Here is a 27761-nt window from a genome sequence, read left to right on the forward strand (position 1 = left end):
TCCAGCGCATGCGCATTAGGAACGAATTTGTAGGATAAAAAAAATTTTCCTACATGAAATACGTCATTTAACTTTTTGTTCTAGGCAATTTTTGTGTATAACCCTAAATAAATGTTCCGAGACAGTAAAGGACTACATTGCTATACACTATATGACTATACACTACAATGACAAAAATCATGAAAATTCAAAACGGACTGAAAATTTAAATGCTGACATTTCAAGCATATAATTTTTTTTAACAATTTCTCCCCCATTCCCTGTTGTGAAGCGTATGTTGAGAATGTGATATACCAGCCCCTCCTAGAGATAGAAAGTCTCCGCACGCGGCTGCGTGTGACGTCAGTAAGTAGTCCCTTTTCCCTCAGAATATTCAGGGGGGGGAAAAATTCCCTGCTCGTGCCAGTATCATCGTTATGCGGAAAAGAAATGATCGGGCTCGGAATCGGCGATTTCTATGCCCCACATCCAATCACTATGCGGTATTTGTGAGTCAATCAGGAAGATTCTACGCCAAAATAAGAAGAAACGAAATAGGATGCTGTATTTTCAAAATGTGGCAAACTTGCTAGGTAGTCTGAATGACGTTTGTAGCAAAGGGCTTTCTATCTCTAGGAGATGCTGGCTGTCCCTCTTATAGATAGACTTTATCAATAGGGGGTGTTCGCTTTTCCCGCTTTGGAATGTTGAGATAATAAAACAAGCTCATACGTCATTACTTAGGGATGAAATAATTTTTATTTTCTTCAGTTGGTTTTTACAGTTCAATGTAAATTAACTGCTCACATAACCATGGCAAAAATCCTAAAAAATCCTTCGATCCTTCGTATTTTGCCAGCTTTTTTTTCCCCCTTCCGTCCACGTGAACGTATTTACAGTTTGATTTTTACGAAAAGGATTAAAATCTTTACATTTAGAACGTGTAATAGTAATTCCAGTTTGCATTTATAATTACAATTCGTTACCTCGAAACGCTGAAGGAGTTTCGAGGATCATTTGGCCAAATCGACACGTTCTTCTACAAACGGACACTCATTGTTTCGCAAATATGATCCTTCAGCTAGTCCTGAAATGAAACATTTTTCTGTAATCGGGGTAAAATCAACAGTAGAAATCCGAACAGAATTACAATATCTGAGTAGTTTCGCTATTAAAAACTTGGAAGATATCGAACGAATTCAAGATTTCTACACACTGATCCAATAAAGCTTCTGAAAAAAACCCAGTTTTTCAGACACGTCTGATGAACACCAGTGCTGAAGATTCTCATCTCTCAGTATATATCTCAGTGCGTATCTGGCACCAGAAATTGTATAAGATGATAATTTCTTGGTAAAATTTCAATGCAAAGATATTCGACGAATTATTAACGCTTAGGTGGTGGCCTAAAATAAGGCGCGATTATATGATCTTGCAGGCAAGCCAACACAAACCTGATGTTCTCAGTATCTGAAAAATACAGTGGAAAAGCAATATTAAGTTGTGCGAATTTCAAATAATAATAATTATAATATAAATATTTTCAACAACTTTTACGTACTACCTTTCTTGTCACTTTTCTTTAAAATGGTTCTGGAGTGAACTTTAATTACATTTTTTGATAGAAAGTGTCTCGAAATGGTGAAAACAGTGACAAATTTTGGTCTATCTAATATATTTGCTATGAAAAAGTCGTTTTTATGTAAAATTTTAGGCAAAATTCATGTGATATTCGAAACACGATTGCAAAAAATTTTATCAATGAAATCCTTTGTGATTTTCACAGTGCATTTAGCTAGTAATGTTGCAGGTTATGAACCAAAATTTAAAGGATTGCATGACATGTTCATAAGTTACACCAAAATCTGTTTAAGTACGTGTGAATTTTTTGAAATTTCATCCTACATTTTGTCTATAAAACACTGTAATTCAAAAAATATATGTGATAGACCTTAGATTTTGGTTCATAACCTCAACAATTTATAGCAAAATATCACATTAAAATTTCGTAATGATGCAATGCATCAATTTGTACAAATCATGTCACAAAGCCAAGTAAAATGTCAAAAATAGCATTCTTCGTAAAACACGTTTAAAGACTTTATTCGCGTATTGCTTGTATGTAAAAACGCAACACAAAAGTGAACTTAACTTTGATTCTAATCATCATATAAACAAAACAAGGCTTGTTTTGGAATCACAAGAAGTAGGGCTTTTATAAAAATTAAAACCTATATTTTCTTCCAAAATGACGTTTTCAATGTAGTCGGATGCCTTAACCATTGATTTATTTCAAATGTTTTACTCATGTTCTTGATTATATGTGCTATCCTAATCCGTGTATAAAGTTTCACATATCATCTTGGACGCTTAACTTTTTGTAAATTTTCAAAAATAAGAACGCATTGAAAACAGCTTGCGTGCATGACAAAATACCATGACATCAATATGGTTGAATAAAAATTAATGCAATATAAAGGAAACTGTTCAGTTCATGAAATGAAGCAAAAAGGTTGAGATTTCATTGAATCAATCTTATTTAAAATTATTATTATTATTTTAAATTTGAACTGGTATGGAAAAAAACTGCAAATGAATTCCTAAAACACCCTTCCTGAATTAACGGGCATGCCATGAAATTCTAGACTTATACTTACCTGTTGCACAGATGCATTTAATATACGGTATATATCTACAGTCCCTACTATGAGGAAAGTACAAATCAAATATGAAGTCTTTGGCTGATTTATAATCCTGTTTACGTCCTGTGATAATGAAAAAAATCAGAATTTCTAATCACATGATCAGTAAAACTAAGGACAATGGAACTTCGATATAACGATAATCTGCGGATCGATAAATTAACAGGGATTCGGGGGGTTGGGGATCCCCCAAACTCGGGGTGGGGGGTGGGGGACCCCCCTAAGCATCAAAGATATTTACGGGTGACCAATATACATGTAATTGATATCATCATCAATGTTCGCCCACCAGACTTTCGAGACTAACTCCACCTACGACGAATAAAGAATATCTCGTTAGAGGTGTTATCATTAAAGAAAAACGCGATGTCACTTTTCGCTGTTCATGTGAGAGAAGTACAAGAGACTACTACTACTTAAGCGTACATGCAAATCGTACACATTCCTGTACAGAATCTCTAAGGAATCGGCACATGCCGGAATGTATGTTCTGAGTGTATGTGTGGTCCTAACGGAGTTATGTTGTCGAATTGTGTGCTTGTTTCGTGTTCATGCTGTCTTCCTGCGGAGAGACTTTTACAAATGGAAGACCGGCTCGCATTCGCGCCTCGAAGCTGAGAAACCGCAGAAAAACAACTTCAGCTGACCATCACTGTGCCGTCAACGGGGTTCGAACCTGGATCCTCAGGACAGTACAAGAGTCTGGATTCCAAGCAGAGATGAAGATGAATGTTGGGTGGGGGGGGGAAGTCACATGCCTCTGACGGGGATTGGAACCATCAACTTCTCCCATTTCAGGGGAGTACTCTCGTAGTCCAGCAAGTGCTGCACCAGTAAGCTTTTTTATTTCGGTTATTTCTCCGGTTTTTATGAATGTTTAAAGTTTCTACGGACTTTTTGCTCACCGTGTACTACTTCACGAAACACCAACTCTGGTCATATCGCTATATTGAAATTTACTGACATTAATGTGATGGATTGGAAATGAAGTATCGGTAGTCGCCTCAAGCTCGTTATAGGTACATCCTCCCTAAAGTTTTTACCCGGGACCGTGACAACAACCTAGACGGTGTTACACGAGAATCCTACCACCACGCCACTCGAGCCCTAGCAGAGAGAGAGACATCGTTTCTTCCTATATATAACCATCTGGAGGCTATTGTCATTAAGACACTTAGTCCTGAGATTCTCAGATTGAGACATATTCATCAACTAATGGTCCCATTCTGTTGGCCGAGTTATAGGATGAAAGGGAAGAAAACGTCACAGTCGTCTTGTAACGGTATGGACAAAGCCCTACAAGCCTGAAGCATATCTTCGTGACGTCACAGTCCGGGTCCTACCGCGTACACGCTTCTCTTTACTCAAGCATTTGAAACTCGTAACTTACATGTATTGTTTTACAATTAGAAAGAAAAATTCGGGAGACATTTTGTTTGTCTTTTTCTATTACAATTATTGACTTGCATTGTATATGAACACTTAATATTATAACTATAATAGAACTTATTAGAATTCGTATTTAAAATATACAGGCAAGGCACAGAAAAAAAGTTATTAAAATTATTTTATTCAACTGAATTGCATTCATAGGTGTTCGGTTGCCCCAGGGTTCGGTCCTCTCGCCATTATTGTTTTTGATTTATATTAACGTCTCCCAAATTCCACCAATTGCCATATTAGACTCTTTGCAGGTGATTGCGTCAACTACCAAACAGTGCACAACGAATCCGACCAAACATCTCTCCAAAATAACCCCAACATTGTCTCTGAATTGGCGCTCGTCCTGGCAATTATCCCTTAATTCTTCAAAACAGTTTTTATATGAGAATTACTCGCAAAAGACTTCCCCTCGTTTCTTCTTACACTATCGATAACTCCTTGATCACCGAAATTCCTAATTATAAATATCTGGGTGTAATTATTTCTGCCGACCTCCGTTGGAATCTCCATGTTGATTGCCTCTTTCATATTGTCTCCAAAAACTCTTTTTTCTTCGTCGGAACCTCAGAAACTCACCTCAGACATCTCTGCTTCCAAACTTACATCCTTCCTGTATGTACTCTCATATGCCTGTGAAATCTGCGACCCCTATACTCTCTCCAATATAGATAAATTAGAATCTATTCAAAATAAATCCGCCCGCTTCATTCTTAACTGTTGGTCATCCTCTGCCTCCGTAAAAAAAAAAAAAAATTGATTGCAGATGGCAGCACTACACATAATACGCATTACACAGAAACAAACTTCACGGAAGGTTCACTCTATACATACACACACATTCCAACGTGTACCAATTCGTTAGAGGTTCCGCAGAGGAATATGTACGAGTTGCATGTCTGGTTTAGTAGTAGTAGTAGTCGTCTCAATTCGCTGCCGCTGTGGTGGTCGAGTGGTCATAGTGACGGACTCGGATCGCGAGGATACGGGTTCGAATCCCACCGCAGTGGTGGTTGGTTGAAGTTGGTTTCCTTATGGGTCGATTTCAAGAGTAGAATCATTTTGAAATTGGATTATTCTTTCTCAATCACCCTGTACAAGAAAATCAAAATGACCTCACACCTACTTCACTCAGCACCTCCTAGAGATAGAAGGCCTCTGCACTGTTTGCCATAAACGTCATTCAGACTACCTAGCAAGTTTGCCACATTTTGAAACACAGCATCCTATTTCGTTTCCCCTTATTTTGGCGCAGAATCTTCCTGATTGGCTCACGAATACCGCATAGTGTGAAGGATAGAAATCGCTAATTCTGAGCATTTCTTTTCTTCACGACGACGATACTGGCACGAGCAGGGAATTTTTTTCCCTGAATATTTTGAGGGACTACTTATTGACGTCACAAGCTGACTGAATGAACGCCAGGGGCTCTGCCACCGGACTTATCCCGTTGCCGAGATCCCTTCCAGCCGAGCTTCGTGGCAGAGTCTCGAACAAAGTGAGTGCACCTAACAGTCAGAGTGTGTAGCTAGTGTTGTGTTTGATATTTCAATGCTGCCATCTATACTTCAAATTCTGAGTGAAGTGTAATGATTGAATATTTGTAATGTTGTAGGCCTGTTGCTCTCCGCGGCGAGGCTTTTTAAACGGGGAGATCGGATCGCATTCGCGCCTCGAAGTTGGAAACCACAGAAAACCAACTTCAGCCGACCACCACTGTGGGGTTCGAACCCGGATCCTCGCGATGCGAGTCCGTCACTATGACCACTCGACAACCACAGCGGCGTCACAAGCAGACTGCGGAGGCCTTCTAGTATTTCCAGGAGGTGCTGCCTCACTACAATTGCATCTTGCATAAGGGACACTTAAGTACGTCAAAAAAGTAAATACTTATATGATATTATAAATGAATTGAATATCTTTGGAAGTCAATATCGCCTAATCAAAATCGAAACAAGCGTTATGAAAAGTGCTTTGACAGCACATTTACTGGCAAAAAACCGGGACACATGCTCAGCCTGTTTAGGGGGTCACAGATAATTTTCTTTGGTCATTATGAGGTCGCGCTTCAAAACGTTTGAGCACCACTGCTCTAGGCTATGATAAGTATTTTAGTGCAAACCACGCTTTTTCATGTCCAGTGGTTCAGTTTTTTATCAATATTTAAAATGCGTCAAGGACTGTTAACCTTGTGTTCTGAACACCCATACGAGTCAGTCATTAATTTTCTTGTGTGATTAATAATTATCAGTGTATTTAGTAAGTAATAGGTGTGAAACAAGAAGGAATAAGTGATAAGTTATCACAAAAAACTCACTCACCTTTATATTCTGGAAAATAATCACCGAGATGCGAAACCATGATTCTCTCTTTCAATAAATCTTTCTTGTTCAGGAAGAGAATTTTTTGTACGTCTACCAACAATGGAGTCGCGATAATGGTTTTGAACAATGCTACAGTTTCTTCCATACGATTCTACGGAGAAATGAAAAAAAAAACTTACTAGTGCTCGATTACCAAGATTTTAATTAACCAAGGCCATCTTACCGTATGGTCCGAGGCCTCACAAAAAATGAGATTTTAAAATTTTCGCAAATTCGTTTCAACTGCGTCCATGGGGCGAATCAAACTACAAAACTCTCATATGCCAGACGAGTGTGCTAGACCAGTGGTTCTCAACCTGGGGCCATATGGCCCCCTTGCGCTCTTAGGATATTCTAGGGGGGCCACGGGAGAAAATCAGAAGAAAGGTGATCCACGACAGGTGGTGAAGGGAGTCATAGAGAGCTGTGAAGAGAAAAGCTTTAAAAGTGAAACATATTTGAAAAATAGTACTACTTTCAGAATTCATCAGATCCGTCCATACAACCAGGAGCATCTTAACCCTTGAGTCTATGTGGGGCATGACCCGGGTGTTCATGTTTATAATGGAGGGAGGGGGACTGCACTATATATGGGATCTGGTGGTATGATTTTCATATGTAAGCTGTTACTTCCAGCTAAGTATGGAGGGCCGGCAGAGCAACGGTTGATGTGTTGAGAGGGTCGATTTATCGTGCATGTTCGTTGGATCGTCCCGTATTTTACACAGACCGTTTTTTTTGCAATATAATTTGACTCCTGTGAGAGATGATAATCCACCATTTGAATCCGTGCCTAGCCAGGATTCCAGAGATTGATCTTATTTATTAAAATTTCATTCACGATAAAAAAAAATAGAAAGTATCTCACTCTTGGATGAGAGTAGGGGGGGGGGGGCTGGATAGGACAGGGGAGCCACGGGAGAAAAATGTGATCCATAGGGGGCCATGAGCTGAAGTACTAAAGTCATTTTCCGTTTCATCAGAAAACAATAAATTATAAAAGCGATGCTTTTGGGAAATTTTTTATCCACTAGTGATATTCTTAAGAGTTAGGCGGAATCTGGAACAACAGAGAATTTACGTGCACTTTCGGGCCACCTTTACGCCCTCCCACCCGGGCGTAGGAGCTTCCACGGCACAAAGATTCATGACAACAAATATGTAAATTAAGAGGCCGTGCCTAAGCCCTGGAGCCATGAGACGACCGTAGGGACGCACTCTGTTTTTGATAAATATTCAAAATTTTGTTTGAGTTCTCCGTGGAATAGCCTCATTATCATCAAGGGTTCAACGAGAAGTTTTACGTTGGTAACCTTGACCTAGAGAGTGTGTGCAAGCATGTGAGCGACCAAAACAATGTGCACGTGTGTGAATAATCAAAAGACTGGACTGGTGACCTGAGCGAGGGATGAAAAGAGTGACCTAGAGAGTGGGAAGTGTATGAACGACCTAAAGACTGACTTAGACACAGAGGCATATTTATGGTGTCGCATGGGGCTAAGCGAGCTATATTCCAGGATGAAAATCTAGGAGGAATGGGAGGTCAAGGAAACTAGACTAGAATGGGTGAAGAATGACGAATTTCGTATTACCCACAGGTGACAAAATCATAAATCCGATTTCTGAGGAGGCATCGGGAAACGACCTAATCAGAGGGTCCCCGAAAATTATGTGACCCTAATCAATTGCTCGAATTTCCACGGGGGAAAGATGAAGCGTTTGACCGAGCGGTACCTGCTATTAATCACAGCACCTGATCCTATTATCATGGAGCACCCGAGAAGAATTCCCCCTCCCCCGAGCCGTGCCTGATGGGCCCATGTGTTAAGACGGTCCTGGGATACATATAATGTTCTTTCCACTTGTCAATACAAGATTCATTGAAAAACTGGTTGCACTGGTAAACAAGGTTTTTGTTTCTTGGACGCTGAGTACTGTTTCTTACGTATTTTCCGATGCTGATTCTGAATCCGTCGTCAGAAATCGTCCATCAGGCACCAGTTTTCCGCAATTGCATTTTCCATTGTTGTGGGTTAGATGAACCAGCCTTAACCCATTAGCTGCCACGATTCCCATTTGGGGATTTTGGAATTTTACGTGCTTTACGTTGTGCATATATATAACTTTTTGTGCATATATATAATTTATCCGGCCAAAAATGTTTTTGGCAGTTAAAGGGTTAATACTCTATACTTGGAAGATCAACATTTTTAGCCTAATAATAGGTATTATGAATATTAAAAGTTAACTCATCTGACTAAATATTATGGAATAGTACATCAAGATTCTGTTGAGGTACCTCTGATCATGTGCTAGCCATGGGGACAAGGGAATTACGAGTCCCTTTCACCCTTTCCAGGCAATTCCTGACTAAAATGTCCAAGCTTTGCTCCTCGACCAAAGCAATTTGAGCACCTTTTTTTTCGAAGGAAGATGACTTAGTCTATTGCAATGACGTCGATGCTCATATGAAAACATGAAAGTTTTATTACGGATGGTTCAGTATGAAAGACATGCCTGGCACTTTTGCGGAGATTTGAAAGCCATTGCTCTTGTACTCGGTCTTCAGAAAACAAATCTAGAATCTACTTTCTAGAAAACAAATTTCCACGAGTCAGTGACGCTAAAATCAAGGAAAGCATATTCGTTGGCCCTCAAATTCGAGAATTAATGAACGGTCCTGAATTCGATGCCACCCTAAATGGGAAACACCAGCATGAGAGTCATTCAAGAAAGTAGTCCAGAACTTTCTTGGAAATAACAAGACGGACAAATATAAGGACCTTGTTGGAGGAATTACTTCAGAACTATAAAGCTCTTGGTTGCAATATGTCACTGAAGATACATTTTCTTCATTCACATTGGGATTTTTTCCCTATAAAAAGGAAATCTAGATGATGTCAGCGATGATCACAGTGAGCGATTCCACCAGGACATATCCATCACGCAATCGCATTATCAAGGCAAGTGGAGCCCAGACGAACGATAGGCTACTTCAAAAATTCGTCAGAGCTGGTCGAGTGCCCGAAATGGACAAAAAGAAAAACTAGTGCAACAATGGTTTGAGGGCCTCTACAATCACTTTTGGAACGTTTACTTCGGTTACAGTGGTTTTTCCAAACAATGCGTTTGTGACATGTTACTTATACTTTCTTATATATACTCTTACAAATACTTCTTTACAATGGTTTTTAATTTCTTGATTACTCCCAGCATAAGAAGAAAACCCAGGCAGCGAAGGATATGCTAGCCATAAATAATACGGAATAACAACTAAAAATTTCTCGTTATATCCGAGGTCGTTGCATTTTCATTAACTTCATAAGCAAGGTTCGTCACCATTAATCTCTACGAGAATTAGTCGAAACTATCAGTTTTTGACGATATAATCACGGTGTCATTACAATCGCGGTCGTTATAACAGAGTTCAACTGTAAAATTATTTTTTTTCTTCTGGTTTAATATGCAAATATTAGTAAAATATGATCTACTTATAACAGATTTTCATGATTTAATAAATCTATAGAATAGCAATCGACAGAAATATTATAATGTGTGTTCTACCTTATAGTTAGATCCAAAGATAACTTGATCATATTCGCTCATATCAGCAAAAAATATTAAGCATGCATTCTTTCCCAAATACTGTAGCCATTTGTTTCTTTCAGAACGCTGCTCACTTGCAACAACAAACCTTAAATTAGAAACAATATATATGCACTTATCATTAACTGAAATGATTTCATATTCTTCTGATAACCTAATTATTATTGTAATTATTTAAATCGTGGTAACCTGCCATCGTGGCAGCGGAAACTGCAGTAACAGCTGCCATAGCTACCTTTTTCGTCTTACATGGGTAATCACATCGAGTTGCATTAATTGGTTGTATTTTCCCCTTATTTGAATACGTTTGTCTAGCGTTTATTACTGTGTATTACTTGCAAAAAATGCTTTTTTTTAATCACATTTCAGTATTAATATAGCAATTCCAGGTCTCTTAGTTTCAAAATTGTGTTTCAACAAGCTTGGCGCCTTATTTATACACCAATAGGCGCTAAATTGGAATGGCCATTTCCTTGTCCCGTGTCTCAAATCTCATTGAAAGCCATCCATTTTTTTTCTCTCTGTTGGCATATATGAATGGATTGCATTTTGTATTCTGAGAAACTATTAATGAATAAAGAAATATATAAATCTTTTTGTGGCACAAATTTGCAACTTTTTTTTGCCAAAATAAAATCGCACAGTAAAATGCATGCTACGATTTATTGATATATGCCTACAGAGCACAAGTAAAAATACTTTTCAACGGAATGTTGAGATATAGGGGACAAAATATTATTAAAAATTACCATTCCGATTCGGCACCTTTTGGTGTATAAATAACGCGCTAAGCTTGTTGAAACACATTTTTTTTTAAACCAAGCGATTTGAAATTGTTATTATATAATTTATATCTATATTACATTGTCATTAAAGCAATTTTAGCAAGAAATATAGAATGACTAGCTATAATACCCGGCGCTGCCAGGGTTTCCTTCAATGAGGCTTTTCAGATCACGTGATATCTCTCTCTTTCTTTAAGGGACATACAAACCGTGTCTAAGTTAACCAATATATGGCGACTTCCTGCGCGACTTCATGAAAGAAACAAATCTAGATTTAAAGAAACGCAGAAATGAAAATATATTTTTTTCCTTTTTCAGGGGGCGCTAAGTATTTCGATTCCCCTCCCCAATTCCCCCCCCCCCTGAACGTCAAGTTATCTATTTCTGCCTATTTCAGCTTCCAAAAAATCTTAATTAAAGCTGTGGAATTTCTTCGATGTACTTTATGGGCCCATAACTAATTTTAAAACAACCTAAACTGTATGAACTGATGCAGTTGAATATTAAAAGACAATACAGACACATTTTCATTTTCGAGCTTGAGAAGATGTAAATAAATGGTTGAAATCAATGTTATTTTGTATGAATATCCAACTGAAAAGCAGGTCCGGCGAATTACTTCATATTTAATCTCCAGGGCTTCGTATATCTCTAAGCGAACTCAATATTTCAAAAATCGAGAATTCAAAGCAATTTTTAAAATTATTCATGTGGCAGGAAACCCCACCAAATTCCAGCATTTCTACAGTAAAATCGGCAATTTTGACACTGATTTCTATGGAGGGATCATCCTTTGCTTGTCCCTCAAAGTGATGCTGATGATACATACACACTGGCAGCGGTGAAGAACTGACAAACCATTGTAAAGGCATATGCATATCTGAAACGCACTGCTAGGGAACCACGGTAACCAAAGTAAACGTTCCGAAAGTGATTGTTGAGTCCGAGAAACCATTGTTGTCCGACAGTTTTTCGCCCATTTCGGGCATTTGCCCAGGTCTCACAAACTTTTAAAGTAGCCTATCGTTTAAGTCGGGTCCCAGTTGGTATATATGCAAAATTTGGCTTCTATTGATCCAAAATCGTAGATTTGTATAGAGAACATACGCACAGACAGAAAATCAATTTTATATACGCAGATAAGAAATTTTCATTTATGACATGAATTCCAAATTTTCATTTGGAAACGTGATGTGTCCTCTTAAACAGATAGTGACATAAATACCTTGTAAATACCTGTAAATATAACCAGCATGTTCGAACATGTACTCTTCAGTTTCAGTTGCCGGCACTTTGACTCTAAGTACATCTTCCATAATAGGTGTGTAGTCCTTCGAAGAAATTCGGTCTATATGACTAAGAAAACTGTAAAGTAATTATGACATATAGTTAATATGCAGTCAAATCTTTATATAACGATAATCTGCGGACCAAGAAGAAATATTATTACCGTTATATCGAGAATCGTTGTAGTGAGGTTTCATTAATATGTATTTATAACACCAACTTCAAATATTTTACACAACCTATTAGCACTCACCACCACCAGTAGTGTATTCGCTGGGTTTAATTTGAGCTTATACACCCTCCCCCCCCCCCCTTGTCTATGCCTTCGCTCATCCATGGTCTATCTGAAAAATGAAAAAAATAAATAAATTCGAAAAGGGGCCGTTCAAGTATTACGTAAGCAAATTTTTTGCCATTTTTTGACCCCCCTTCCCCCCTTGTCAGCAAAATTTCGTCATCAGCTCTGCCCCTGTGAATCCTAACGCATATTGGTAGGATCAGACACGTACGCAGGGGGGGAGGGGGGCCCCCTCCCTCACGATCAAAAATTTATTTTTTTAATGCAGAAAAATATATTTTTGACAATTGAAATTTCGGAAGACAATACCTTTACATGTTATTATCAATTTCTGTTAATTTCAATGTTATTTGAAGGCTTTTTTTTTTTCCAAGCCAAGCACAACTCAGGTCTATCGCCATGGGCAATTTACTACCTAGTGAGTTGTGCCGGAAGTGTAAGTGTGTGTACCTAACAGTCTGAGTGCGTATCCAGTGTTGTGTATGATTTTTCAGTGCTGCCATCTATATCTCAGAAGTGAATGATGTGTAGTGACTGAATATTTGTACTGTTTGTAGGACTGTTGCTCTCTGTGGCGAGACTTTTTAACGGGGAGATCGACTCGCATTCGCGCCTTGAAGTTGGGAACCACAGAAAACCAACTTCAGCCGACCACCACTGTGGCGACGGTGGGGCTCGAACCCGGGTCCCCGCGATGCGAGTCCGTCATTATGACCACTCGACCACCACAGCGGCTATTTGAAGGCTATGTGAACGCAAAATTTATCTTTAATAAATTCATAGCGACCCACCCTCTAAGCCATATAATGATAAATCATATAAAGGTCCTTGGCCCGCGGACCAAATATGGCCCTGGGGCTTATCTGATGCGGCCGGCCCTCCTCAAACATAATTTTGTAAAAATGAACTAAGCGGCACATTTACAGATCGCTTAAATGCCCCGTGGTACAATTCCAGAATATTTAAGCGGCCCGTGGCACATTTTCAGATCACTTAAATGACCCGGAACACAGTTCCAGAACTCTTAAGCGATTCGTGACATATTTAGAGATCCCTTGAGTGACATGTGACGTAGTTTTAGAGCACTTAAATGGCCCCCAGTGCGGTTCTACATCACTCAAATTACCCGCGGCACATTCTCAGATTATTTAAGTGATGCGTGGCACAGTTCCAGATCTACTGGATCCGCGAAACATTTAGAGATCACTAAAGTGGCTCTGTAGGGTACTTATCAATGGGGGAGGGGAGGAGGGGGGAATGTTACTTCAAGTGCCCACAAACTATCGAAAGGTTTTTCTCGGTTTTAGCTCACCGGGTAAGATGCCATTAAAAATGTCTCATATTTTCATAAAGGGTGGTTGATGACGTAAGCATTAACCAAACCCCCCTTGTCATCAAAAGTCAGCAAATTGGAAAGCCTCCCCCCCCCCACATCGATGATGACGTAATACTTTAACGACCCCATATTTGTAAGTGACGGTGGAGCCACTGAAATACTTGTGCGTTTACTATAGATAGCACCGCTCACAACCCCGCACGGATGCAAAGCGACTTGCTTCCGTTACCTCAAAAGAAGCAGCGTTGTATCGGGAAGATTAATAGTAGTGTGCCGCCTCCCCTTGTCCCGTGCTCGCAAGTATCAAATCACTCGCGTCGTTCTCCCCATGAAGACAGCCATAAAGTCGATGTAACGTACAAGTCATTTCACTAAAAGTGGATATAGCTGAACCCAATGAATAGGGAGAAAAGTTTCACTTGCGCCCAGCGGCTCATAAGGGATACTTACTAAACCAGACACATGCACCTCGTCCATATTCCTCTGCGGAACCTCTAACGAATTGGTACATGTTGGAACGTGTCTGTATGTATAGTGAAGTTTGTTTCCGTGTAATGCTTGTAATATGTGTAGTGCTGCCATCAATTTTTTAAACTATGAGTCTCTCCTGCCAACTCACAGTGCGTGAAGTGTAATGAATGAATAATTATATACCGTTGTGTAGGTCTGTTGCTCTCTACGGCGAGAATTTTCGCCTTGATGTTGGGAACCGCAGAAAACCAACTTCAGCCGATCACCGCTGCGGCGACTGTGGGGTTTGAACCCGGATCCTCGCGATGCGAGTCTGTCACTATGACCACTCGACCACCACAACCTGAATAGGAGGGCGGAAAGGAGAATTTTCCGAAACCTAGGAGGACGCTTGAAATGACATCAGAAAGGAAGACGGTTGGTAACCCTAACTAAATAAAGCAGTGGTTCTTAACCTTTTCAGTTCCACGGAAGCCTTGTGTCAGTAGAGCGAAGGCCACAGACCCCCCCCCCCCCACCACTCTGAAAAGCATTTTTAGGCCTGGATTACACTGTGAAAGTTTGATAAGAGTCTTATTGGCCGCATTTTTAAGTCTTATAAAACAACTATCAGTTTCAAGTTGTATAAAAGAACTTTTATGAACTTTTTATATGGAAGGCAGGCATAACACTATAAAAGTTATAGAAAAGTTCTTTTATAAAACTTGAAAAATGCAACCTATAAAGTTATCGGTTGCATATTTATGCTCGAATGCAAAGCAACGGAGGAAACCTGCGCACGCACCCTCGATGGCGTCATTTTCCTCAAATTTCGCATCAGATGCCAAACCACAAAAAAAAAAAAAAAAATTCCCAACTAAAAGACAGAATCACTATATATGTTACGAAAATGAAATTATTGAAAATTAATTAATTTGATAAATCCGGATATTATGCATAGCTACAAACCATTTTTGTAAGTTTAATAAATCTTGTTCTCACAATTACCGGTGATTATGTGTAATCTCCAGCTAGTATTATGATAAATCGTCAATAAATTATTCAAATTTACTAGAAATTTGCTGAAATTTCAGCCTAGGATGAATTTCAGGCTTCGATCAGTAATGTTGCTTATGTTAAAATTTTTGATAAATGTGTAGCAAATATACAGTTTTATGCATTCTACTTGCGTATAATCCGCGCTCTTAGTTATGGAAAAGGTCATTCGAACTCACCCGATAAGTTGGCAACAAAGAGGAAAATAATGTTAATGATATAGTACATAGTTTCCCAACTTTTTTTGTCTCATCGCCCCCTCTTTCATAAATTTTTTTCTCCCAGCGCCCCCCAACGCAATCTAACCCATAGGATCCCATGTTATACCCGTAGCTTCTACCGCCCCGCTGGAACATTCCAGCGCCCCCAAGGGGGCGTTAACGCCCACGTTGGGAATCACTGATATAGTAGATTTTGGGAAGTACTAATCTCGCAATCTGCAAAAATTAATACGTCGCTCTTACAATATCAAGCTTATCTAATGTTACCATCCATTGATTTTATTTTTTCCTTCAGAAAATTTCAGACCAGGCGGAAAGGTGTGGGGGGGGGGGGGAGCAGGACGATGACGGCCAAAAATCTATACGTCTTGGATTTGATACGTCTCGATATTTTGGCATAGAGACATAAGTTCGAGAAGAAAAGAAAATGACGATCCGTCTCTCCTCGCTGTTGCCCACCGTTTGATCAGTTTTATTACTTAAACGGAGCATGGAGAGGGGGGGGGGTTTCTTTTCAGATAAAAAATTAAATTTCTTATTTGAATAACAAACGTTTACCGCACAGTCCCGCTTACAATTTCCCTGATTTTCTTTATTCTTTCTGCAAAATTTCAACAACTGCCTGTGTCTGTTCAGGCGACAGGTCCAAAGTATTCAAGTGCCAACGGGAGTCTTACTATTTAGCAGAATCTGCCAGTTGATACTCTCGCCTTCGATCATAACACTGCTGAATCCCTGAATCGTTCCACAATGTCTTTATGGCATCGGCGTATTTCTTCTCCAGGGTGGTAACCGTTTCAAAATCCACGCTGCGAACAAGATCAGCATTTTCCTGTAGTGGAAAGACAAACAAGTTGCATTCGTATCTATCATTTCAAAGACTGATTACAAGGTTCTGAACAAATGTAATTCTAGAAAATAAAGACCACATCTCCAGAACTAAATGACAAATTGTCCTGTTGCAACACAATATTTGCATTTTTTATTGACGGAAAGCTCTTAATGTAGGGCTGAGAACAGGCCCGTCATTTCGTTGCTCCCCCCCCCCCGGCTTTTGAAAATACACTAAAAATGGTATATATATATATATATATATACATAAATTGAGTACATGTTCTTTGCCACCCCCCCCCCCTGGAAAAAGTGGAAATGATGGTCCTGGCTGGGAATCGATTACAATTTTTATCTGGCCAATCAAACATTTTTTAATCGACTGATTAAATCTATCTTAATTTTAATCAAATATTTTTGAACGCTGACCCATTCTCAAGGGGTCATTCAAGTATTATGTCAGCAGCGATGGGGGGGGGGGGAGGAGGTTTCCGATCTGCTGACTTTTGATGACAAGGGCGGGGGTTTGAAGGTTGCTTACGTCATCAACCACCCCTTTTTGAAGATATGAAATATTCTAAGCTGCTGTAGAAATTTTTCTTACAGGGGGGAGGGGTCAGAGCTTTGCTTACTTTTGCTGACAAGGGGGAAGGGTCAAAAATGGCTGAAAATATGCTTACGTAATACTTGAACGGCCCCTGACAAACATAGTACAAGAAAACTTTCTCTTTTGTGGACACTATATTCAAGACCGTAAAAGGGGGGGGGTTTCATAGCTGGCTTTCCGTTTTTCAGCCATTCGCTTTGTCAATATTCCCCTTGCTTCAAAATGAATCATGCCGGTATCCTGCCGACATTGTGGTCATTTACAGGAACATGAACTCCCATTAACGTTATTCACTGTATTCCATGACCCCGATTTTTCCCCTTCGGAATCTCTTCTATTAGTGAGAGGGGGAAAAAAACAGCGAGGATCCACTATTAAAAGCCATATTAAACAGCTTGAAATCACGTAAAATGCACGATCACAACCAGCAAAAACTAACATCAGAGTTGCCAAACATTAACAAAAAATTCAAGATAAAAATTCACGAAAAGTAGCCGAATAGGGGATGAAATATCAGAACTTGTGCTGTTATCTCGTGAACTGGAGAACTGGAGAAACCGCGAGACACCCAGGCTCTGTCGCAAGAAGCAACGTAAGCACTTCGCCCCCCCCGGAGGGGGGGAAACAGGGCATCTCCGGTAAAACCAAAATTTATTGATACGTCAAAGATTACATATAGTGCAAAGAAATCAAAAATTATGTAAATCGAAGAATCAAATTAATCAAGTTAAAGTAAAGTGCAACGGGCACGGATAATAAATAATCATGGAAAGTTGTATAAAAATCGTATCGCAAAAGGCGCAATCAGAAATTTGATTGATCAAGGATTGAATCAAATGACAAGAAGGGCAGAGCACCTCATTGCACTCCGGCAGTTCAATACAGTCAGCCTAATTTCTCCGAGACGTCATTAATTAGGTTTGGGATTCATCCTGCTCCTCGCTCGCAAACAGTGCCACCAGCGCACTTTCAGGGTGAAGACGCGGCGATCTCCTTAACGGCGCTGGTACCGGAGTTGCAGGAGCTGGAGGAGACGGATCCCTTATCTTCTCGGGATGTTCCTCAAGGAATTTCATCATTTTTCTCATCTTTTCCTTTGATTCCTCTCGACGTAGTATCCCAAGCATCCATGGTCTGTGTAGATGGGCAGTCGGCGAACGGAAGTGATAGGGTGTCGTTTCTGGACAGCATGTGGCGTAGTGCAGGGGCGTGCCAGGCTCAAGACAAGAGCATTTATCGCTGGCAATCACTTTAAAGCGATGTAAGGTTGCTGGGAAAGGCCCATGACCGGTGACAAATAAGATGAGCTCTCGTGACCAGCCCCTGCTCCTAGTATCTACTTTCTTTATAACTTCGTGAGTTGATCTTCCTGACGCCTCCGGCATATCCCAATGCAATTGCCAATTTGCTATCATGTCCCTCCAGAGGAGTGATTTTGCGTGAGAAGCTGGATATAAGAGTTCGTCGTAAAAGACTCCGGTATTGGTCGCTTCTTTGGCCACCGCATCCGCAAGCTCGTTTCCCCACTGGCCGTTGTGGGCTTTTACCCAGGAGATGCGTATTGATGGGTGAGATGCAAGTATACTCCTTATCTTTCTCGCCATTGCGTTTTCAGAGAGCGGGTTTAGAATGGCCTGGATACTCGAACGGCTATCGGATCTTATTACAGTCTGCCTCCTGTTTGTGGCTGCATCCAGAGCTGCTGTAAATATAGCGAGCATCTCAGCTTGATATACTGAATTATTTTCTTTTAGTTTAGCAGCCCATTTATGCACGATCTCCGTTCCCACGGTTTTTATACAGGCAGCTCCTGTACCTGATTCCAGTTTAGAGCCATCCGTGTAATATACGACGGATTTCTCCTCAGGTGTATCATCCTCCGAAGATTCTATTAATACTTGATTGGCCTGCAGAGATTCTGCAGGATGCGAGGTCCAGCCTATAGTTTTTTGCTCGAAGGCGTCCGGGACTAATGTTTCCTCTAACAATGGACATGGCTTGTGAAGCTTTAGAAGACGTGTGACTCTTGCCAGGAATTCTATCTTGAGGGATAATGGCGGGAGCCCCAAGATCACCTGAAGAGCATTCGTAGGTGTAGTTCTATACGCACCAGAGATATATAGAAGGAAGGGTCTTTGTATAGAATCGAGCCGTCTGAACATCTGGACCTTGGGAGAATGCCATATTGAAGCTCCATAAGCTATCATAGGCTCAACCACTGTCAAGTAGAGGGATCTCCTCAGAGCCCGTGTCAGTCCCCACTGTGGTCCAGCCATCAGACGCATAATTTGAACCAAAATTGCTAAGATTGGTGTCCGTACAGGGGTTTTAGGCCAATGGAACCAATGACGAAAATGGTGTCCGTGACCCTATCTGAGTATGACCGTTAAGCAGGGGTTCAAAATCCGTTATTTAAATAGCCTATTTGTAGCCGCTGTGGTGGTCGAGTGGTCATACGGGTTCGAGCCCCACCGTCACCACAGTGGTGGTCGGCTGAAGTTGGTTTTCTGTGGTTCCTAACTTCGAGGCGCAAATGCGAGCCGATCTCCCCGTTAAAAAGTCTCGCCACAGAGAGCAACAGACCTACAAACAGTACAAATATTCAGTCACGATACATCACTCACTTCACTTCTGAGATATAGATGGCAGCATTGAAAAAAAATCATACACAACACTAGATACGCACTCAGACTGTTAGGTGCACACAATTACACTTCCGGCACAACTCACTAGGTAGAAAATTGCCTATGGCGATAGACCTGAGTTGTGCTCGGTTAAAAAAAAATAAAATAGCCTATTTGTAGGGATATTTTTATTTGGCCGTGAAACAGCGGTGATCCTTAAGAGGGGAAACCGAAAACCGGGAAAAATTCCCTTCGTATTTATTAGGAAGTGGTTTTAGTATAAAATACGGGTCCGTGCGAAAATCTCCCTAATTTCCATTTTCAAAAGTTGGCAGCTATGCTATATAATATTTTAATTGATACTGGTTTGTTACAATGCACGGGAGAGGGATCCAAACTACATCGCCAAATTTCATGATGAAATTTCCTACATGTGTAGGAAACAGAGCTGTCATACTAGGGGATTCAATCACCCGGGTATCGATTAGGAGAACCTTTCAGCTAGAGATCAGTCTTAAGTTGGTGCTCGAAAATTTTTTTGTACCAGCACGTATCAGAAGCCACTAGGGATACTGCTGTTTTGGATTTAGTTCTTACTAGTTCTGAGGATCTTGATGAACATGTTTCGGTCGGTGGAGAACGAGTTTTCTTCCAGTGATCATCGTATCGTGAGTTTGCACTGTAACTTTTCTTCTGGTAAGGTTGATAACAAAAGACTGGTTCCTAGTTTTCAGGGAACTAACTTTTATGTTTTGGGATGAAGGTTAGCGGGAGTTTTCAAACACCGGTTCGAAACAGTAGGGGTGGTAAGTGTTTTGCACGACGGGGACGATCCCCCTATCCCCCGGATCCACGCAAGAGTTTAGACAGATATCTTCGAATGAGATTAAAGCTTAGGCCCTAGGGAGATATTTTCAACTACGAATGAAACCGAAGCAGGCACCATTAGTGGCGAATAAAGCCGAGGCGATATCTGCAGCTGCAAATGAACCGAAGGCGGACATCTTCAGCTGTGAATGGAGTAGGGGTAGATATCTCCGGCCTTTTAGAATGCAGCGAAGGCACACATCTCCAGCCGTAAATGTAGCCGAGGTAGACATCTCTAGTAGCGAAGGGAGCCGAAGGAGACATCTATAGCTGTGAATGGAGCGGAGGCAGATAGCTTCAGCTGTGAATAAAGCCAAAGCAGACACCATCAGCTGCGAATGCAGTGGAGGAAGACATACCATTACATTCGTTGTATCGTCCCGTATATTGCGGGACTGGATATGTTTTCCTTATTTTTAGGCTTTTGGTAGGGGCGAACGACTCCATCGCCCCCCTCCCCCCATCTACTCTTGGATCCGCGCATGGTCCACGGTGAAGACAATACAATTTGAGCTTTGCTCTTAAAATTCTAATCGAACTCAATTTAGACCAAAAAATCTTAGTCCATCTAAATCACTCCCATTGTTGCAAGATATGCATTATTATATAACGAGAGGTTCTAGCATTAAATTATCCATATGAAATGCTTGAATAAAATATATTCATAGTGAAAAAAAAAAACTGATTGAAACACTAATTAGTTCGTGGAGACGAAATTTACAACAATTAACAAATAAAATTACAAATAGCAATTGATTAATTTTAAAATAATTGGTTTTTTAATAGTGCGGGGTTTTTTTTTCAGTCTCGTCGTGTAGATCAGTGGTTCTCAACCTGGGGCCATATGGCCCCCTTGTGGTCCTGGGATATTCTAGGGGAGCCACGGGAGGAAATCAGAAGAAAGGTGATCCACTACAGGTGGTGAAGGGAGTCATAGAGAGCTATGGAAAGAAAAGCTTTAAAAGTGAAACATGGTTGAAAAATATTACTACTTTCAGAATTCATTCAGATCGGTCCATAGAACCAGGGGCATCTTAACCCCAGGGTCTATGTGGGCATGACCCGGGTCTTCATGTCTATAATGGAGGGAGGGGGACTGCAGATATGGATCTGGTACTATGATTTTCATATGTAAGCTGTTACTTCCAGCTAAGTATGGAGGGCCGCCAGAGCAACGGTTGACGTGTTGGGGGGGGGGGGTCAATTCATAGTGCACGTTCGTTGGATCGTACCGTATTTTATACAGACCGCTTTTTACCTTATAATTTGACTCCTGTGAGAGATGATAATCCACCATTTGAATCTGTGCCTAGCCAGGATTCCGATCTGATTTATTCAAATTTCATTCATAATAAAAAAAAATAGAAAGTATCTCACTCTTGGATGAGGGGGCCCTGGATAGGACAGGGGGGCCATGAGAAAATAATGTGATCCATAGGGGGCCATGAGCTTAAAGAGGTTAAGAAACACTGGTGTAGATTATCTCTTATTTCATGGAGGAAAAATAGTTGAAAACATGACTATTGAGGAATCATTATCCTAAAGTGAGTTGCAATGCATATATAATATTATTTTATACCTGATTCGACGCGTCTCCATACGGTATATTCAGCAACTCCATAGCTTCAACCATACTCTGGATGATCATAAATATATTTCGATACACATGCTTTACGAATCCTTTCTTGTATTCATCATAGTCAGATTCGTGGAATAAATGCATTTGTCTCATGAAAGTGCTCTTTCCCGAATTGCTGGGTCCTGAAATTTCATTGAATCAAAAAGTATGAATCAAAACCCTTCCAACGAGAAAATATGAACAATCACAGATGTATAACTGAACTTGGATAACTGAAATTATCGGGGCACTAAAAAGTAATTTTGCTCTGGAAGAAATGAAGAAAAACAAGCAAACCTAAAATAAGAAAATTCATAGTTCTGCGCAATTTTTTCTCGTCTTCAAGCATCTGCTTATCAATTTCGCGGCTGATGCGTTTCTGCTCTCTGTATTCCTCGCTCAGGCAGCAGGCCATATAACCCTTCGATATGAAAAAATGTCTTTCTTTATGGATTTCCCTAAGAACGATGAACAAATCAAAAAAAATAAATAAATTGAACATTTAAAAATACTTTTCATTTACATCAATTCGAACATGCTTTTACGGGGGAAGGGGAGAAAGAAATTCAGTTGATAGTCCGCAGGTAATTCCTTTCCGAAGGCCGGGATTACACTATAAAAGTTTGATAAAAGTAATTTTATAAAACTTGAAAAATGTCACCAATAAGATTATCGGTTGCATTTGCTCGAATGTAACCTATGAGCTTCATTGGTTGAATTTTTTGAGTTTTATAAAAGGGATTTTATCAAACTTTTATGGTGTAATACCGGCCTAAGAATTGAGTCATGTCTTCAAAGTCCAATTTAATTTTCCAAACATAGAAAATTCCAGGAACCCACACAAATTTCATCATAGTGACCTCAGATTTGTCCAGCCTTTCATTACAGCATGTTTGCTGAAGATGCGTAAGAGGATACCGGGGGCATGGGGGGGGGGGGATCCGATTGCCCTCTCCCATGCCGACTAAAAAAATTGTATTATTAGCACAGGTGGTGGTTGTCAAATAAGTGGTTGTCAAAACCACTTTTCCCATCCGTTCACCCCGGCGATCCGTACCCGCAATTCGATGAGCCTGTATTTACTTTAGCGAGGGATATACTTGGGAAATTCATTTCTGCACTGTATCAAAGTTGTCTGTTTCTTGACTGACTGGCATGTCTCGAATGCATCTCGGACTGAAACTTATGCCTGTGGATAAGCCTTACTGATATGTCTAGAATGCATTGATTATTTTTGTCGCACCGCGGTCATTTTCTGCACACGAGGGCTAATCAGACTGATGCCGATTCCGAGCGGCAGCTTTTTTTTTATACACACCGAGAGGTTGGTGCGCCAAACTCCTGGGTGTGGGACTGCCTGCGATAGCAATATTTTTATGTGGTCATGTCCCCGTTTCTTTTGTACCCCTGCTTCAGGAAAGTTTCTGACAAGGACAAACACAGGGTATCGAACTCACCCCAAACACCCTTTGGTACTTTAGGCATTTTATCGACCTGGGCTACTGCGCCCCATCTTGAATGCATCTGGGACTTTAACCGATGCCTGTGGATAAGCCTGACCGATATGTATCGAATGCATCTGGGACTGAAACTGATGTAGGTGTGGAGAGGCCTAACTGACATGATTGGAGTGTATCTGGAACTGAATCTGACGTGTCACGAATACGGACCGAAAAGGATGTGTACCTATAGGCCTGGTTGAAATGTCTTGAATGCATCTGAGGCTAATGCTGGTATGCGTGAATAGACTCTTAGAAAATGGATCTGGTCCGAGTAGTGCCAGATAAGCTAGGTTCTACTGCATATGATTCTAAGTGAAAAATGGAAAAACATCCGGTTGACAATATTTTGGCTTCGACCCACTTCTTCACACGAGTAGCCGCAGGCCATTTTATAATAAATTCAAACTGGTGGCCAAAAGGGCATCCAACATCTGAACAGTGAGTATCCAACATATTAACTGGTTGAACAATATCTGAACAAAGAGCATCCAACAGTGTGACGAGAGTCATAATATTTTTGTGTTGTATAATGTTCTTGACGGGAGTCATAGAACATTTTTTCCCTTTACTGGTTGGCCAAATAAGAAAACTGGTAGGCGAAAAACTCCACTAATTTAACGTGTTAAAGAAAGGATTCATGGGCGGAGATACGGGGTGCGTGGGGGAGTTGCCCAGAGTCAAACGTGGAGTCGACTGATCTAATGTATGTATATATGTATAGATGAATTGACATCATCATCATCATCATGCCCCCCAGCAATAATGACCTTGTCCTCCAGACTTCCAAGTCAATCTCCGCCTATGAAAGGATTGGGTTGCCTGTTATAATGGTCTTGAGACCATCATGGGATCCTTTACGGTGTGATTTTCCCCATTCCAGGCTAGAAATGCCCGCCCGCCAATTTGCATGCTCACTCTCGAAATTTTTTATCTTATCTAATTTTCATAAGCCTCTCTGCCTCTGCCATTGAGGGCCCACGGGCCGTGCACGGATGGGACCATGAGTTAGTACTGATTACCTGGGTATAGGAAAACAGTGGTTTGTGTTTCTCATTAAATTTATGTGATGTAATACGAGTAAAATATGAGATAATGAGGTTCATATTTTAATTATTCACACATTTTTTATTAACGTATTTTTGGGGGGGGGGGTGAGGTGTGTGTGAAGAGTTCGGTCGGTAGAATTATTACAGTCATTGAAGATCAGAGGGGGATTGTAGAGAGCGAAGTCTTTAGAGTTCTATTCCAAGAACTTTCTTTCCCAAGGTGAAAGCGAAGTTATTAAAGAGGATGTCATTTGTATAGACCAGTGTTTCTCAACCGCTGGGTTGCGGCCCGGTACCGGGTACTGAGATCATTCAAACCGGGCCGTGAGTGATTCATCACTTTTAATTTTTCCCCATTTATTTCCCGTTAGTCGAGTTTATGACCGGGCCTTCCACTCAAAAAAGTAATCCTACCGGGCCGCGGGCTTCCAAAGGTTTAGAACCACTGGTAAAGACAGATTTTTATACCTGGAATAGAATTTGACCTTCGAAAAGCGGACACACAAACCGGCTCACCCACAAACCAATGGAGCGGCCCACCCTCCCCTAAAGGTCAAACGCTCTGGCGTCAAAATAAGGAACACAAAAAAAAAGAGGATTAGGGGCCACAGACAAGCGGACTAGGGCCCACTTAATCCACAAGAGAGATTCGAAGGAAGACAGTTTCCTCTCCCGCGATCCAGCACCAAAAACGCACCCGGGAGTATAGGCGTAAAGTTATCGAAAACATTGAGAGCTCATAAATATTGGTGGAGCTCAAACCTAATATTTTCATAGGTGACTATGGAGATGGTCGCAAATGTTGGGGAGGGGGGGGCTCGGGCCCATGGACCGGATACAAGTTTACGCCTATGCCCAGGATTGGGCATTCCGAGATTCTTGCCATCTTTCCCGGGATCCCGTAACGAGCGGACATCCCCAACGGGAAAGAGCCCGGGCGCGTTATTCCATTCTACACATAGGTTTTTAACACGGGGTTGTGCTAATTGGCTGAGATCATAATTAGGTCGCTATAAAACGAGGCAAGCTGTGGTTTTTGTTTATGACTATAGCGCCATCTGGATTGGCGCTCAACTAAAACCTGCTTACATTATTATAGTTATAGCGTGCAAGTTCTTGAAATATGGGTTCCGACTATCACATTCGAATAGAAATTGAAAAATTGCCCAGGAAACCTGGGAAAAAGACTTGCACTTGAAAACCTATTCATATGCAAATACAAAACCCTCTCATCCATATGGATTACAGTCTCTTTAATAGGGAAAACACCTTCAACCACAAACAAAAAGAAAACACATGCACATACCGCATCCTGAACTATATACACAATGGAAACTGCAAATACTACCGAGGCTGCAGGGGCAGCAAGAAGACAATCAATATCTTTTTAACATCATTCTCAAACTGAATCATCTACTCTATAATATAAAATCACAAACTCGAAAAGGGCTTGTTTCTAAGCACCGAAAATTACTGACGATCACTACTCTTTCATTCACTGTAGCATTATGCTTTGTTTTTACATTTTAGGATTATAGGGTATATGGTTCCCTTAACACCACATCTTCTCAATTACCAGAGCCGAGGTAAAGACGACCTCACTCACTGATGGAAACCTCTTCCAGCAAAATTTCCCTTTTGACTAAATTTTTCCCATGCATTCCAGAAAATCTGCTGCCATCTAGCGGGGAAAAAGACTTAATCAAGTAGTTTACAATAGAAAAGTATTGTACTGCATTAATTTCTTTTCTTTTTTTCAAAAAATTCTTTTGCTTGATGAACTTTCAAAATTTCCCACAATTGCAAAGAAATTATTGCAGAAGTAATAAAAGAAATAATAATTAATGAAGGAAATGATTCCAGCATTAATGAAAGAAATTATTTCATTATTAATGAAATAAATAATTTAATCTTTTTTCACCTTTAGAATGAGTTCTCTATCCTTTTTTTAATCTTTAAAACCCAATATTTAGAGACTGAACTGTACATTTTTATGGGCAAATTGCCAGGCGGGAACTTTGTTTTCACTGAGTCACGTGATTTCCTTGCATTTGATGTCGCGGGGCTGGATGCTCCCTTCAGTAATATACGTTTTTGCCTTTACAATGTGGTTTGTCATTCCTTTAATGATGCCAGTATTATGCATGATAGTTTATATGCCTTCGTAATGGTTTATCACTTTTTCAATCCTCTCAGTAATTGGAGAAAACCCGGGCAGCACCGGGTATCATAGCTAGTACGTTAATAAATCTATGTATTTATAATGCAATATCGACTGTAGGGGTTAGAGGGGGGGAAAACCTTGAAAAAACCCATTTCATAAACCCATTTGTCATATGATGCTAAACGATTTTGCCCCCCTGCAATAATTCTCTATAACAAGCCACCACTGTTCTAATAACTACATAAATAATTGCCATACATAACTAGGTTCTGTTATATTTATGAAGGCTACAGCATATAATTTGCTTTCCTCATGCTCTAGTATCATAAACATGAAAAAAAAAACCCGGGTTTTTGGTCAACCCTGAAGCTGAGGGAGCGTGATCATGATGCCAATTCATACATATATGCATATACATTAGAGCAATCAGCTTTGTTATTGACGCTGAAGGGAGGGAGGGGGTATTGCCCATGATAGATATTAAAGAAGTAGTACATACTTAGAAAGTTAACAATTGATTGAAGGACTGCTCAAACGGGTTGTGTAAGATTCACTTCCGACCATGGGACGGGATACACGTGAATTTGCTTTCTTGAACCACTGTCATACGTCCTCGTTATCCAAAGCGGTTGAAGAATCTTTATCTTTACCCAGCTTTGGTTCTAACTTTTACTTCAGGTGAGTTTCAAACCACATTTGAACAACATAGAGAAAGTGTATCATGTTTGTTTATTTTCTTTGGTGAATTATTTACGTCCGTGTTAATAACCTCTCTCACGCACGCGCACACACAAACAAAACAAACACTGCAGCAACCTAAGCGCTTTGGCGGCAACAGAGAACTTCATTGATCGGAAGCGTCTCGTGACAGTAAAGCATTTGTCAGAATGCGCATGTGCGTAGCTGTCAGAAAAGGTCACTTCTTCCAACTGGCGCCACTTCTTTGGCGTCATTTCTTGCAGCGATTAACGGAGACAAG

The 27761-nt window shown here is 40.4% G+C and overlaps 1 protein-coding gene across 1 annotated transcript; it reads right to left on the reverse strand.

The window, feature by feature from the left end:
• Nucleotides 1-719: 719 nt before the first annotated feature.
• LOC149078119 (guanine nucleotide-binding protein G(q) subunit alpha-like) lies at nucleotides 720-27572 on the reverse strand. The gene is made up of 9 exons (XM_089241707.1): nucleotides 27282-27572; nucleotides 22368-22528; nucleotides 22032-22213; nucleotides 16201-16355; nucleotides 12112-12240; nucleotides 10049-10178; nucleotides 6443-6596; nucleotides 2637-2744; nucleotides 720-1449 (listed from the first exon to the last, which is right to left on the reverse strand). The coding sequence occupies exons 2-9, from the start codon at nucleotides 22483-22485 to the stop codon at nucleotides 1367-1369; spliced, it is 1059 nt and encodes a 352-aa protein (XP_089097833.1). The 5' UTR covers nucleotides 22486-22528; nucleotides 27282-27572; the 3' UTR covers nucleotides 720-1366.
• Between the last annotated feature and the right edge of the window lie 189 nt (nucleotides 27573-27761).

The sequence above is a fragment of the Pholcus phalangioides genome, unplaced genomic scaffold, assembly GCF_987345545.1.
Source record: "Pholcus phalangioides strain wild (caught in Gottingen) unplaced genomic scaffold, Ppha-v1.0 ptg000014l_1, whole genome shotgun sequence".
Classification (NCBI taxonomy): domain Eukaryota; kingdom Metazoa; phylum Arthropoda; class Arachnida; order Araneae; family Pholcidae; genus Pholcus; species Pholcus phalangioides.

Coding starts and splice junctions, on each gene's coding strand:
- LOC149078119 (XM_089241707.1), bottom strand. CDS start 22,485: ATGGCCTGCTGCCTGAGCGAGGAATACAGAGAGCAGAAACGCATCAGC. Junction 22,214..22,367: donor TATGAATTTTCTTATTTTAG/GTTTGCTTGTTT, acceptor ATGAAATTTCAG/GACCCAGCAATTCGGGAAAG. Junction 12,241..16,200: donor CTGGCAGATTCTGCTAAATA/GTAAGACTCCCG, acceptor ATTACTTTACAG/TTTTCTTAGTCATATAGACC.